The following is a 15527-nucleotide window of genomic DNA, read 5'->3' as shown; positions in this document are numbered from 1 at the left end:
GGGCTATGATTGTTGCCAGGGGTTCTGCCTCCACCCACTTTGTGAAGCAATCCACCGCTATTACCAGAAATTTCCTCTGCGTTGTCACTGGTAGGAATGGTCTAAGAATGTCGATTCCCCAATGTGTGAAGGACCATGGGCTAGTGAGGTACTTCAGGTTGGTAGCAGGTTGATGATGGTTGTTGGTATGTCTCTAGCATGTATCGCATTTCTTGATGAGCTCGAGTGCATCTACCTTCATTGTGGACCAGTAATACCCCTGCCATAGTACTTTCTGAGCAAGAGCCCTACCCCCTAAGTATGCACCGCATAGCCCTTCATGAGTGTCATGAAGATCGAGCTCTGCCTCTGAGGGTTGCAAGCAGTGCAAGTAGGGGAGACTGTAGGATCTTCGGTACTACCGTTCATCTACTCATATTGGCTGTAGTTATAATTCAGATCTCAACCGATTATATAAATACATCTTATTTTTCATTCATTCATGTTTCACAAGTGTATCCTACGTCTAACAAGATACTAGTGGAAAGGTCTATAGGTCCATACTAAGCATGGGCAAAAGAGAAACCGATAAGCGTTGGTGGATTATTTAAATTTGATTATCTAAATTGACTATCACTATTATGATATCAATGGTCATCATACACCACTATATACATGAAAAAGACTCCATTCACCACAAATGCCATCAATATTATGGCCCCGTTTGGCATATCCTTTTATATGAACTATCGGTTTTTAAGAAGTTTGGAATTCTACAATTTTGTCTTTTTCTATTTGGTTCAGAGAAGATTTAACCGTCAAAAGACATTATGCCAAAAAGATGTACAAAGCCTATTTTGAATTATTTTTGAGAAGTTTTAAATGGAGTTGTTTAGTTTTTATCAGCTCGTTTTCGCATGGAAAGACGCGACTTAACCAAACAATTTTCAAACTATCAAGTTCTAAAGCAAAAGCTTTCCGGGAGTTTCCTTTTGATCCCCAACCGCCAGCTTCAAAGTGTCTCTAGGACCTGTAGCAAGATTTCTCTAGCTATCTATGGTTTTCGGGAAAAAAAAACTCCAAGAACTTGCCTTGGGCTTCAACTAATGATTAAATCTCCACAAAACCTCTCCAAAACCCCTCCTAACTAGGCTACATAAGCTGCTAATTGATAAGCCGATCAGTTCTCCATACACATTGTGTATGGGCTAAGAAAGGAGAAAGATGTTGAAGTTGAGAACCCACTCTGATACTAAATTGTGAAATACACCTGCAATAGTTCAGAAAAGCATAGAAAAGAAAAGAAAGGAAGAAGAAGGAACGATTTCAGCAAAAGGTTGTGGAAGATCACTCCCTTCTATAGTCCCCTCAAGATGTCTTTTTATTTCTAAACCCTAAAAAAAGTACAATTCCTTAGATGCCCTTAACAGAGCAGACAGTACAGAAGAATTAATACAACAAACAAGGAAAAGGCCCATGTTGTTAGTTTTAAATTGTTTTTCCTTATTCATGTTATTACAATGCTGTTAGCTTAGATTGCTGGCAGCATGTTCTTTTGTTTTGTTTAGGGTGTGCTGCCAGGGTGCCAGGGGCCTATTTGCAATTTCTTAGAATTGTTATAAAACTCTTACATATAAGGGAAGCTGGGTGTCGCCAGCTCCAATTATTTTCGACCCTTCATATCTTTTTCTCTTCTTCTTCTTCTCCTCTCCTCTCTTCTCTCTCTCTCTCTCTCTTCTCTGTTATTCCTCTTCTTCGTATGATTACAGCCCATAACTAAAAGAACATAAACTTAAACATAACTTAAAAGAAATAAAGTCACTAAGGCCCATTTTGCCCATTCTCACTACAGATGACAGAGTCATTACTAGCAATGATGTTGGTGGAATTAATGGTTTAAAACAAGTTTTGCAACAACTCTTTCAAACCAAGGATTTAGAATCCTTAAAATATTTCTTGGGTATTGAAGTAGCCCTCTCGAAGTAGGGAATCTCCATGTCACAATGCCAGTCTGTCTTAGATTTGATGGATTAGGCAAGCCATCTAGGGGTCAAACCAGTTGAGACCCCTATGGATCCTAATGTGAAAATGACTAATAGTCAGGGGGATCCATTCTGTGATCCCGAAAGGCATAGGATATTAGTTGAAAAATTGATTTATCTCACCATCACCCATCTAGATATCTCCTTCAGTGTAAGGTTTGAGTCAGTTCATGCAGAATCCCGTAGTCATTCATTGGGAAGGTGTTGTAAGAGTCTTGAAATATCTAAATATGTTCTAGGCTAGGGATTACTATACAAGAAAAGAGGGAGAATTAACCTTAGAGGGATATTCCAATGTAGATTGGACAGGGTCGTCAATAGACAAGAGGTATACTACAGGGTACTGCACCTTTTTGTGTGGCAATCTCATTACTTGGAAATGTAAGAGGCAAAGTGTAGTTTCTAGGAGCAGTGCTGAAGCTGAGTATAGAATAATGGGCCACCCACTTGTGAGTTGATATGGCTGAAACATCTAATTCAAGAGAAAGGTATTCTTATAGGAAAGTCTATCAAATTGTTTTGTGATAATCAAGCTGCTATTTATATTGCTTTCAATCCGGTCTTCCATGAGAGGATCAAGCATATAGAAGTTGATTGTCAGTTTGTAAGAGGAAAGGTGACAAATGGTGATGTTGTTACTCCTTATGTCCTTTCAGAAATCGGCTGGTAGATTTGTTTTCCAAGAGCTTGTGCTGTACCAGGATGGATTATATTTGAAACAAGCTGGAGCTCTATGATACCTATGCTTTAGATTGAAGAGTGTTGAAATGTATGCCTCTAAGGGGCATCTTAGTCTCTTGACATGGTGCAGGTTGACAAGGAGAAGAGGACAGTTTGTATCCTCTTCCTTTAGACTCTTTTTCTATCTCATTTCACTTTCTTCTTGTTCTCTACTGTACAAGACAGCTTTCTCTACCTTTATCTCTTATTTTTTCTCTTCTTTTTTCCCTTTTTTTCTCAGGTTGTAACAATATCCAACAAAATTTAAGGCTTTAACAGATAATATTTAGTTATCTGACCTATGATGAAAATAAAACCATTATCAAGGGAGCTAGAGACTGAGTTCATATAGGTACCAAGAATGGTCAATGATCTAGCTGATGTTTTAGAAAATAAAGCAATTTAATAATGGTTTCCAGCCTAATCAATATGATGCTAGGCATGTTGTACACACTTTTTTAATAATGGCTTAGAGGATGATGATGATGATGATCATTAACATGCCTTTTGTGATCTTTGGTGGATTTTGAAAGAAGGGAAGAATAGAATATTTGAAGGAAAGTAGTATGATAATAGAAGATTGGTTGCTGACATTGGTTCCCTCATCTTGAATTGGTTGCTGCTGCTGCTGGAGTTATTTATGATTGTTCATCTTTATCTTTGGATAAGATTATTGGTCTTTATTAGATGTTGTAATAGATGACACAAAGGGATTTATTTTGTATTATATTTCTAAGACCCTTTTTTATGCTGACTCTTCATCATCTTCTTTCTTGTACTCTTATTTCATTAGTAAATTTCTTTTCCACTTACTAAAAAAGAAGTTGCTGAATGTAAATTTTCCTTATATCATTTATAATGGTTTCCAACTTTGCAGTTCTCCCTTATTTAGATGCTTTAGATAATTGCGAAAATGCCCATAGAATAGTATAACTTGCATTCATGCTTCCCATTCTATCATCTCTTATTCATGAACTATAGTCCATAGCCTTTGACTAAATTTACATTGCTGTATTGTAAATTTTGGGCCTTATAGAGTTGATGAGGTTCAACACCCAGGGTCTTCTGCTAGTGAAAACAACAAGGTACATGAAAATGATTCATCCAAAACCTACGAGGAATGTGATTGGGGAACTTATGCTAGAGGAGCTTTGTATGCTTTGCAGAAAGAAAACCATCTTACCCAGGTATTAAGAAGATCTTTCTATTTTTTTATTTAAATAAACCATTTTATTTAAATCAAGCATCTTCTATGTTGTTCTGGTTGTTAGTCAATTTGTATTTGCTCTTACTGCACTTGTATGACAGCTGTGAATTGTATCATTAGATATCTTAGAAGCACCATCTAGAGGAATATTCTTCTCATCTTCGTCCCCTACTCAGCTATGTGCTTATGCAGATGCTTACTGGGCTGGATGCCCAAATATTTGTTGATCCTCTCAAATCTTGGAAATCCAAGAAGCAAGATGTTGTTTCTAAATCGATTGATGAAGCTGAGTATGGTTCAATGACCTCAATATGCAACAAACTCATATGGCATAGAGGTCTCTTCTAGGACTTATCTATTTATCTGACTACTCCTTCAGCATCCTCAGCATTGCATGCTAACAACACTAGTGCTACAAGGATAGCATCTAATGCAGTTTTTCATGAATGAACCAACACAATGAGGTTGATTGTTACTTTATTTGAGACCAGTACTTAGCAAATCATATCACTAAAGCTATGACTTACACACTCCATGATTATCTAGTTGATAAATTGATGCTGTTTTCACAGCCTTAGTTTGTGGGAGACTGTAGATAGGATAAATTTATGCTGTTTACACTTTTTGACTACCCAAAAAAATTCAGTCCATCTAGGATAGTAATACCACAGGGAAACCCCAACTTTTATCACCTGAACTGATCATATTTTGACTTTCAGTGACTTCTGAGATAATTGAATCTTCAGTAGACATTGTCCTTGCACACAAAAAAAAAAATGGCAACCACACTTGAAACTTTCACTTTCAGCATGTTGTGTTTTTCTAGCAACTTGAAGAGTCCTTCATGAGGTAGGAGTGGTGGAGGCCAAAGAGATTTCAGTTAGTAATTTAACTACAATTCAGGATTAAGTTAAATTACTAACTGAAAGCAAATTGTTATTAAGTTTAGGCACATGAAGAACAGATGACAAGGTCAAGGCACGTAATGTCTTGATGCCTACCTTTCTTGTGATAGGGGCAAGAGGGCATCTACTGCTATAACATCTACTTCATCTGAGACAATTCCTTCTTTTGCATATGCACACTCAAGTATTCGTGTTACTGCAAATCATGCTTCTATCTCAAGTACTCATAAAATCCCTTGGATAATTGATTCTAGTGCCTCTGACCACATGACTAGTGTTTCATACTTGTTCACCTCTTACCAACTCCTTTCTAACTGAGACAAAACATTCCTTGTTGACGGCTCTCTTGCCCCTATCACAGGAAAGGAAGACATCAAGACATCACATGCCCTAAGCTTATCATTTGTTCTTCGTATGCCTAAACTTAATATCAATTGTCTTTGAAGAGAATAATTTAACTAAATACTTGAAACGGGGACATGTGAGATGGGAGTAATAGAGTTCAAAGAGATTTCAGCATGGAGAAGTAAACGACTAAGGGCTTCTCCTCTTGTCATAGATTATTTACATCATTCTTCAATTTGTAGGCTCTATGACACTATCCATAGTTTTCAAGGTGCCAAGACGAGGCTAGGTGACAGAGGGCGCCTTGTCGCTTAGTTGCCTAGGTGATGGATTTTTCTTTTTAAGTAAAACCATATATGCTAGTGTAGTTCCCTAGGTTCTATAATTATCTTTCCTTAATAATTATCCATAATTTTCATAAGAGAAGTATAAATTGTAGAAGAGATGAAGGGTAGTTTTGTAATTCTACTGTATTTTATTATTCTTTCTTGTACTGTAATGGGCGTGTACTTTAGTGTACAGCTCTTTTATTCTCTTTGTATGGGAAATCTTGTTCATTTACCTAAGATTAATATAAATACTTCTTTTCTGGGTTGATTCGATCTGATTGATCAACTCTAACAGATTTGAACCTTTGTCTCATCTCTTGCTATTTTGCCTTCTCATGAACTGACATGGTATCAGAGCAAGTTGCTCTCTGATCCTTATCTCTTCTTTTTTGATCAGTTTGAGAACTATAATCATTGCCGATTGACTCTGGACTGTTTCGATCTCTCTAGAGACCTTTTCTATGTGTTTTGCGCATCTAGTAAGAGAGATTTCATTAGATCTCTCTCATATGGCATTGGTTTGTAGTAAGAATTGAAAGGAAGTGTCGCCTAGGTCCTCTCATCATATTCTGACTTTTTCATCAAGATCCGAGAAGTTTTGAGAGAGATCTATACATCTCTTCTGGGCGGCTACATCCAGACTTTCCTTTTCTGCACTGTGTATCCAGTTTTCTCCAATTGCTGGAACTTGGACAATTTTTGGTGATCGTAAGAGGTTTCTATTATTAGTTTCTTTGACTCTCTTAGTTTGATTACTACTTTATTGCTTGATTTGATCAGTCTTTACTTTGTCTCCCTTTCATTATGGCTCTGGAAAAGAATGAATTTATTTCTATCAAGTTCGATGGGAGCAACTATGTTCTATACAAGTTTCATTTTCAATATTTTGTTAAAGGGAAAGGCATGTGGGGTTATATTGATGATTCCACTTCCTTGCTTGATGCCAATGATGTCAAAGGGCTGAAACAGTGGAGAACTGAGAATGCTCAAGTTACTTCATGGATACTTGGGTCTATCTCAATGGATGTCAATATTCCGATGAGAGGTCTCAAATCAGCCCATGACATGTTCGAATACCTTAAAAAGGTATATCAACAATTGAATATGTCTAGGAAATATCATATTGAAATTGATATCTTCTCCTATGTTCAAGGGGAGAAGCGGATTCAGGAATACTATGTAGGATATGTAAATCTCTGGACTGAATACGAATTGACTCACTTTGGGGATCTATCTATAGATTGTTGTGTGAAGATTGAAGAAAACTGAAGAGAAGAGAGTTTAGGGTTCGGCAATGAGGGTCTGAGAAGAGGGTTTCGAACTCATGCTCTCTCAGCCCCCTAACACTGTTTTATTAGATATATTTGAATAATTACAAGGAGGCCCTTAGTTGGGCAAGAATTTACAAAGAACTTAGTATTGACAGGATGGGCCCAGAATAAGGCCCATTACAAAAAAGAAACATAAATAACAAGAAAGAATAAACAACCTACAACCTATGGGCCATTCGGCCCAACTTCTCTACACTCCCCCTCAAGCTGAGCATAGATGCCAATCATGCCAAGCTTGCTAGTATCATGTTGAAGTTTTGCCTTGGGAATGCCCTTGGTGAGAAAATCTGCCAACTGTCCTTCAGATGTGATGAAAGGAAGACACACTTCACCTGAAGAGACCCTTTCTCTAATGAAGTGTCGATCAACTTCAATATGCTTGGTTCTATCATGTTGCACTGGGTTGTGAGCAATGTTGATGGCATCCTGATTATCACAGTACAACATCATTGGCTTGTCATATTCAACTCCAAGTTCTTCCATCAAAGATTTTAGCCATAATAATTCAGAAACCCCATGTGCCATGGCCCTGTATTCTGCTTCAGCAGAAGACCGAGCAACAACCGATTGTTTCTTGCTTCTCCAAGAAACAACATTACCAGCTACCAAGCTGCAATACCCAGAGGTAGATCTTCTGTCATCAATGTTCCCGGCCCAGTCAGCATCGGTGTAGGCTTCAAGTTTCATATGACCATGCTTGGCAAACAGAATACCCTTTCCTGGGGAGCCCTTCAAATAACATAGGATTCTCTCTGCAGCTGCCATATGAGTGTCTTGGGGAGCATGCATGAATTGGCTAATGCAATTGACTGCATATGCAATATCTAGCAGAGTCATGCATTGGTACAAAAGTTTCCCAAGAAGTCTCTGAAAGATTCCTTTGTCTTCTAACAATGTCCCTTCTGAGACTGAGAGTTTATTACTCATATCAATAGGAGTAGCAACTGGTCTAGCACCCATCTTTCCAATTTCAGAGAGCAAGTCAAGAACATACTTCCTTTGGGAGATAAGAATCCCATCCTTGGATCGAGCCACTTCTATGCCAAGAAAGTATCTCAATTCCCCCAAATCATTAATCTCAAACTCTGTATGGAGAAAAAATTTTAGATCATGAATTCCTGAGGCATCATTACCAGTCACTACAATATCATCTACATACACAATGAGGTATACTACCAGAGGTCCACTCCTCTTCACAAAAAGAGTATGATCGGACTGTGTCTGCACATAACCAAAGTTAACAAGTGTTGTTCTAAATCTCTCAAAGCATGCTCTAGGAGACTGTTTTAGTCCATAAAGAGGTTTCTTCAGCCTGCATACCTTCCCTTTCATATCAGTTCCATACATCCCTAGAGGAAGAGACATGTAAACCTCCTCATGTAATTCACCATTCAGAAATGCATTCTTCACATCCAATTGATAGAGGGGCCAATCAAAATGAACAACTAAAGATAGAAGAACCCTCACATATGTCATCTTGGCAACAGGTGCAAAAGTCTCTAAATAATCAATCCCATATGTCTGTGTATAGCCTTTTGCAACCAGCCTGGCCTTGTACCTTTCAATGGTTCCATCAGCTCTGTACTTGATTGTAAAGACCCACTTGCAACCAACAGGATCCTTTCCTTCAAGCAAATCCACCACTTCCCATGTGTCATTCTTGTGTAGGGCATCGGTTTCAGATCTCATAGCATCCCTCCATTCTGGAATCTTAAGAGCTTCTGACACAGACCTGGGAATAGGATGAGAAGCAACAAAGGAGAGATAGGCAAAGTATGAAGGTGAAAGCAAATTGTAAGAAAGGTGCTTGGAAATGTGGTGTGCAGTGCACTTCCGTTTTCCTTTTCTAACAACAATGGGAATATCAAGGTCAGGGAAGGATGAATCCAAAGGTGCTAAAACAGTACCTGTTGTCTCTTCTGTGACTGGAAGTGTATGAGGCTCATGTGTTGTAGGAGAAACAACCTGCACATTTCTGGATCTTTGCCTTTGATACACCTTGGGATTGAGGATAGGACGAGGAGGTAGAGTACTGGGGCAAGGAGAATGGAATGACTGATCCACCCTTGATACATTTGAAGGAGAGGCAGACACATCAAGAGACTTAACAGGGACAGTAAGAGGAAGAGCAAACACCTATGTCAAATCCTCCCCCTGTGGACAATGTCCTTTTGGAGAGGAACCATAAAAGGGGGAAAGCTCATCAAAGGTGACATCCATTGAGACATACCAATTGCTAGACTTTGGATCAAAACAACAATAACCCTTCTGTGTCGGGGAATAACCAAGGAAGATACACTTTTGAGCTTTGGTTTCAAATTTATGCCTTTGGAAACTTGGAACATGTACGTAATAGGTGCAACCAAAGACACGAATAGGAATAGGAAAAAGGTCCTTGTCCGGATGAAGAAGAGTGAAGGGAGACCTATACCCCAAAACCCTGGATGGCATGCGGTTTATAAAGTAGGTAGCAGTAAGAATAGCATCACCCCAAAACCTGGTAGGAACATGTGAGGCAAATAAGATACTTCTTGCAACCTCAACAATATGCCTGTTTTTCCTCTCAGCAACCCCATTCTTTTCTGGGGTTCTAGCACATGAGCTTTGATGAATAACCCCCATGTCAGAAAGATAGCAGGATAGGTTTTTCTCAAAGAATTCTTTTGCATTGTCCGATCTGAAGATTTTAATCCTGGTATCAAATTGGGTTAGAACAAATTCATGGAATTGTTTTACAAGTCTTGGAACTTCATCATGGGATTTTATCAGGAATATCCAAGTGAACCATGAAAAATCATCAATAAATAGGATAAAATATTTGTAGCCACCCATGGAGGGTAAGTGGTAAGGTCCCCATACATCAGAATGCACAATATTAAAAGGAACAGAGGATCTTTTATTGCTCAAAGGATAATTGTTTCTACAATGCTTTGACAATTCATAAGACTCACAATGAAAACTGGACAAACTAATTCCCTTAAACAGTTCAGGGAATAGATGACTCAAGGCAGAAAAAGACAGATGACCAAAACGACAATGACACAACATAATCCGACTAACATATTCTGAAGAGACAGATCCGAGAGCAACATTCACAAGATGATCAAGCATTGTCCCGGAGTATCGAGCAGGTATATTTCGTTCGCCTCATGGCCACTCCCATTCACCTTCTGAGACTCTAGATCCTGAAAAACACAGTAGGAAGGAAAAAAGGTTACACAACAGTTTAGTGACTTGGTTAAACTACTCACAGACAACAGATTTGTATTTAGTTTAGGTACATGAAGGGCAGAAGGTAGGTACAAGGAATCCATAGCCTTGATGGTTCCCTTACCAAAGATAGGGGCAAGTGAACCATCAGCTAAAGTGATTTTATCACGTCTAGGAAGTAAGTCATATGAAACAAACAAGGTAGATAGATTGGTCATATGGTCAGAAGCACCTGAATCAATAATCCAAGGGATCTTGAGATTACCTGAAGAGGTAGCATGATTGGCAGAAGCCCTTATACCTAAAAGAGCAAATGCTGAAGCAGTAGAATTTCCTGAAGGGTTGGAAGGAGAGGTCACATCACTCAGCTGACTGATCATCTTCCCAAACTTTTCATATTCTGCTCTCATGGCTACCAACTGTGCAGAAGCAGACATCTCTTCACTATCTGGCCAGCAGCTATATTTGCACTTCTTGATCTTTTACTATCATGTTTTTTCTGAAACCGAATGGGAACAAGATTAGGATGTAACTTCCAGCACTTGTCTTTGGTGTGCTTCGGCTTCTTGCAGTACTCACATATAACTTCTTTCTTTCCTATGCCACTAGAAGTTCCAGCATTCCCTTTAGATTTAATCCCCATATTGGCAAAGTGATAATTAATATCAGCCCCTTGAACCTGGACAACCCTCCTGCTCTCTTCACTACTCACCAATGCATAAGCTTGTGACAAAGAGACACACTCCTTGGAAAGAATATTCTGTTTTGTAATATCATATTCTGGGTTTAGTCCAGTTAAGAACTCAAAAACCCTGTTCCTTTCAACCAATTTTCTGTAGGTCTCTGCATCATTGGTGGTGTCCCAAGTTACAACTTCTATTAGGTCAATCTCTTGCCATAGGGACTTCAGGGTTGAGAAATCTACAGCAAGAGGTTTCTCTCATTGGCTTAAATTCTTTACATCACTTCTCAATTTATATGCCCGGGCCACATTGAGTTTTTGGGAGTAGGTTTCTGCAACACTGTCCCAAATTTCTTTTTCTGAATTCATCCATAGGTAGTGTTGACTGCTTTGTGGCTGCATTGAGTTCACAAGCCACCCAATGACAGTGTAATTTTCTTGCATCCACTTCTCGTAGGATGGATCATCTTCTGGGGGCGCCTTCTTACTCTTGGAAATGAACCCCCACTTTCCTCTACTACATACATGAATCTTTACTGATTGTGACCATGCTAGATATTTAGTTCCATCTAGTTTAACTGTGGTCACAGTCAATAAGGAATCACTTGGAGTCCCCTGAACCAGTCCATATTCAGCACCACTTTTGTTTTCAATCTCTGAGGAGTACATCATGTAAACATTCCAAATATGATTTCAGATGACTTCTACAAGTACACTGAATAAGGACAAGCAATAACAGAGTTCAGCCGACCACAAGAAGGCAATACACTGAGTTCAGCCTTCAAGAAGTAAACAGAAACTTCTAGGCAGTCAGCCGAAGTACCCTTTTCAAATCTGGACTTCAAAGTAAATACCACTTGGCACTCAGCCGAAGCACCCTTCTCACAAACACAGTGTGGGCAATAGAGACAACCCCACTGTCAAAAGAGAAAAGGCCTCAGGAACAGTTTGTATAGCCCCTCAAAACAGCCAGATATAAGCAACAATCCACAGCCTTGTTACAGGGATGTTTCGGCAGTTTGACAGTCCAATAAGGAGTGAAAAACAGCCCAAAAATTTCTGGGTTAAACCGGATTCTATGGCAGCCGAAGGTAGTATAGAACAACCAAAGTTTTTCAGACAATTCAACAGTCCAAACATATTCGAAAGCAATACAGAACAACCAGAAGAAATCTGAACCCAGAAATCTGAGTGCAACTTACAGTTTCGAACCAGAAGAAAACTGAACCCAGAAATCTGAGTACAACTTACAGTTTCGAGCTTCAATAGAACCGAACTGTTCCTCTTCCCCTTGTTCTTTTCTCTGATTCTTCTTGGCCATCGAACCACTTCTCCAAGAGATTCGAGTCTTGGGCACTTCCAATGACCTCCAAGAATCAGGCAACATGAGTCAAGCTTCCAGCCCTAGGATATTGAGTTTCAGGTATGCTCTGATACCATGAAGAAAACTGAAGAGAAGAGAGTTTAGGGTTCAGCAATGAGGGTTTCAAACTCATGCTCTCTCATCCCCCTAACACTGTTTTATTAGATATATTTGAATAATTACAAGGAGGCCCTTAGTTAGGCAAGAATTTACAAAGAACTTAGTATTGACAGGATGGGCCCAGAATAAGGCCCATTATAGAAAAGAAACATAAATAACAAGAAAGAATAAACAACCTACAACCTATGGGCCATTCGGCCCATCTTCTCTACAAAGACTATGAAGAAACATCTCAGTAAGTGAAAGACCATGCACTTTTTGATGTAGCTCAGGCCTGATTATGAAAACAGTATTCTCAGTAGAGAACCGGTGCCTGAACTTGATGCAATTCTTGGAGAGTTGTTAAGGGAGGAAACTTGTCTTCTTACCTTGTCCGCACTAGATCAGAAGAAGGAACATGGGATTGAAACAATGTTTTTGGCTACCAAACAGAAGGGTAAGAAAGACTTCTCGAAGATGCAGTGTTATGAATGCAAAGAATATGGTCACATGGTATCCCACTACAAGAAGAAAAACTTTTGTACCTACTGCAAACAGCAAGGACACATTATAGTGGAATGTCTGATTAGGCCTCCCAAGAAAGGACAACATAAGGCTTATCAAGCCTCAGCTGAATTTGTCTCTATTGATACTACCACCTCATCATCAGCTCACAGGCCAGATGCTCAGGGAAATTTGACTAAAGAAAAGATTCGTGAGCTCATGTCTTTAGCTATTTCTTCTGTTTTTTCTGCTTTTGGGCTAGCTGGTAAGTCTGCTTATTTGTTTTAATCTCCTTGTAAATTACCTGCACCATCCATTTCTGTTCTACATGACTTTGGATCTATAGGTGATTCTCCTTCTCTTCAGCCTCTTCAGACGTACTTCAGGAAGCATCCAATTCGCCCATTACCTATGCCTCCTCCATCTCAAGCAATAATGTCTGGTCATTCCTCTCCATCCACCATTACTGTAAGTGCAGATTCTTCTCCTGAGGATTTACCTTCATCTATTCCTTTGTGTTGGTCATCTTGTATTTCTCGTCCACCTGACATAATTTTCTTGTTGACAAATTGATGCTTATAACCCCTCATAAGTATGAAGGGGACTGTAGTAGAAATGAAGGGTAGTTTTGTAATTCTACTATATTTTATATTTCTTTCTTGTATTGTAATAGGCGTGTGCTTTTAGTGTACAACTCTTTTATTCTCTTTGTAAGGACAATCTTGTCTATTTACCTAAGATTAATATAAATACTTATTTTCTGGGTTGGTTCGATCTGATTGATCCACTCTAATAGATTTGAACCTTTGTCTCATCTCTTGCTCTTTCACCTTCTCACGAACTAACATAAATTTCTTGTTTAAGTCTAGAAAATCAACATTTTATGAGAAGAAAATGAACAAAGGAAAGAAAATTCAAAAAATATAGGGGTTGAACCCTTATTTTTGTTATAGGAAAAGAAGAAAAGAAAAGGTGGAAGAAGAAGAAGATATGGAAGAAGAAAATGGGTTGATTAGACAAAATTTTAAGTTCTTCCCTTGCTTATTGGTTCAGGCTTAGAAATCTTTGAGGGTTTAATCAAGGATCAAAATTTTGATATGACACACTCTGTATTAAGTGTATTGTATTGTACCTTTGGGGTCTTGATACACCTATTTACAGGTGTTTTCAGGGACCCTTTTTTGTAAATAATATATACATATATATTTAAAAATGAAATTAAAAACCAAAGAAATAAAAAAATAGGGGGAGTATCTTTATAAGTACCAAGACACCTCTGTCGATACATAGAGGTGTATCGATACTTTGAACCATGGGTTCAATACAACAGTTAGCAATGTTCGTGTTGATTGAACCCTAACGAATAAGAAAATAATAAAAGGAAATTAGTATATAAACACATAAAATGAATATTCTAGTTTAATAATGTCTATTTTATAATTATAATTTCAAAATAAGGGCGCCTTGTTGCCTTGGCATCGCTTTAACAATGACACTATCCCACACTTCCTTTGCAGTTTCCATCTGTTGGTTCGGCTGTCTTAGTTTGTATGTTTACCTTTTGTTGGGTCTTAAGTCATTAGTTAGTGGGCCTTGTTACTAGGCCTAATCTTGCTTAATGTTTATTTCGACTAGGTGTCCCATCACTAATCAGGGGCAGTCTTGTCCATTCATTAACATTAGGTAATGCCTTTATATATAATAGATTAGGGCTGGCCGAAGTGATTTTACTGCCACCCATTTCATTTCTGTTCCTCTTCTTCTTCCTCTTCTACTCTCATTTGACAGCCCTATTTCAGCAAACATGGTATCAGAGCATTGATCTTACAACTAGTTACAGCAGCCGCATCTTCTTCTACTCGCAGGTAACTCTCCCATTCTTCTTGTTGGTTGCTGCAAAGAAACCCTAGGGTTAGTCGTAGAACACAGCTAGACCTACATCTAGGGTTTCCCTTGGTTGTAGGGCCCAAGGGGAGTTAGACCCAGAGGCTGATGCCCTAATAGACACAATACAGCAGACTGTAGCCATTCGGCTAAGATAGATCTGTGTAGAACAGATCTAGGCGGAAGGACTATTTTAGCAGTCCTAGAACTGTTCGTGGGTGAAGTTATAACCTGCGGCAGCAGTGTTTAGCATGCAGTAGAAGCCAACACAGCAAGTTGCAGTGTAGTACTCGGTGACAACAGTAATTTTGGCACAGTGTGCAGTGTTTCAGCTTTGTGTCTAGTTCTCAGGACTGTTCAACATTTTTCCACGGCTGCCAAGATTTGGGAAAAGATTTCTAAAACCTATGGGCAGAAGAAGAATAATGCCAGAGTTTACAGATTGAATCAAGATATTGCTGCCTTGAGGCAAGGAGATATGAGTGTTGCAACATATTTTACTACACTAGAAGGACTATGGGAAGAGTTAGATCACCACCTTATCATTGACTGGGAGAGTGCTGGAGACAAAGAGAAGCATGACAAACAAATTGAAGAGGGTAGAGCATTTAAGTTTCTTGCTGGCCTAGATCCTATATATGAGAGCATAAGATCCCAAATTCTGGGAAGGGATGAAATGCCAGACTTACATCATGTCTACTACCTTGTGAGGAATGAAGAGGTGAGAAGAAAAGAGATGTAGGTTGATACTCAAACAAAACTAGCTGAACAGCCTGTAGAGCATTCAGCCCTAATCTCTACAAATCAAAGGGGAAACAGGTATTCTGACAAGTGACATCTAAAGTGCACCCACTGTGGAGGGGAAAGGCATGTGAAAGAGACCTGTTGGGTTCTCCATCCGCATCTGAAGCCAGCTGCATTGAGGAA

At 38.9% G+C, this 15527-nt stretch overlaps 1 protein-coding gene across 13 annotated transcripts in view; it reads left to right on the top strand.

The window, feature by feature from the left end:
* The window catches only part of GALAK (galacturonic acid kinase), a 116319-nt gene that overhangs the window by 32010 nt on the left and 68782 nt on the right, over nucleotides 1-15527 (top strand). For 7 of the 13 annotated variants that reach the window (XM_088958761.1, XM_088958762.1, XM_088958769.1 and 4 more), the window contains one exon: nucleotides 3778-3928. In XM_088958761.1, the coding sequence (XP_088814887.1) occupies nucleotides 3778-3928 (151 nt within the window). Of the gene's footprint in view, nucleotides 1-3777; nucleotides 3929-13082; nucleotides 13185-15527 lie in introns of all 13 variants that reach the window. The other 6 variants (XM_088958758.1, XM_088958756.1, XM_088958757.1 and 3 more) reach the window with 1 other exon arrangement.

The sequence above is a fragment of the Nelumbo lutea genome, chromosome 8, assembly GCF_056320005.1.
Source record: "Nelumbo lutea isolate HS-2025 chromosome 8, American lotus-T2T, whole genome shotgun sequence".
Classification (NCBI taxonomy): domain Eukaryota; kingdom Viridiplantae; phylum Streptophyta; class Magnoliopsida; order Proteales; family Nelumbonaceae; genus Nelumbo; species Nelumbo lutea.
The sequence above is the reverse complement of the archived record's forward strand: the minus strand, read 5'-3'. Positions and strand labels throughout refer to the sequence as shown.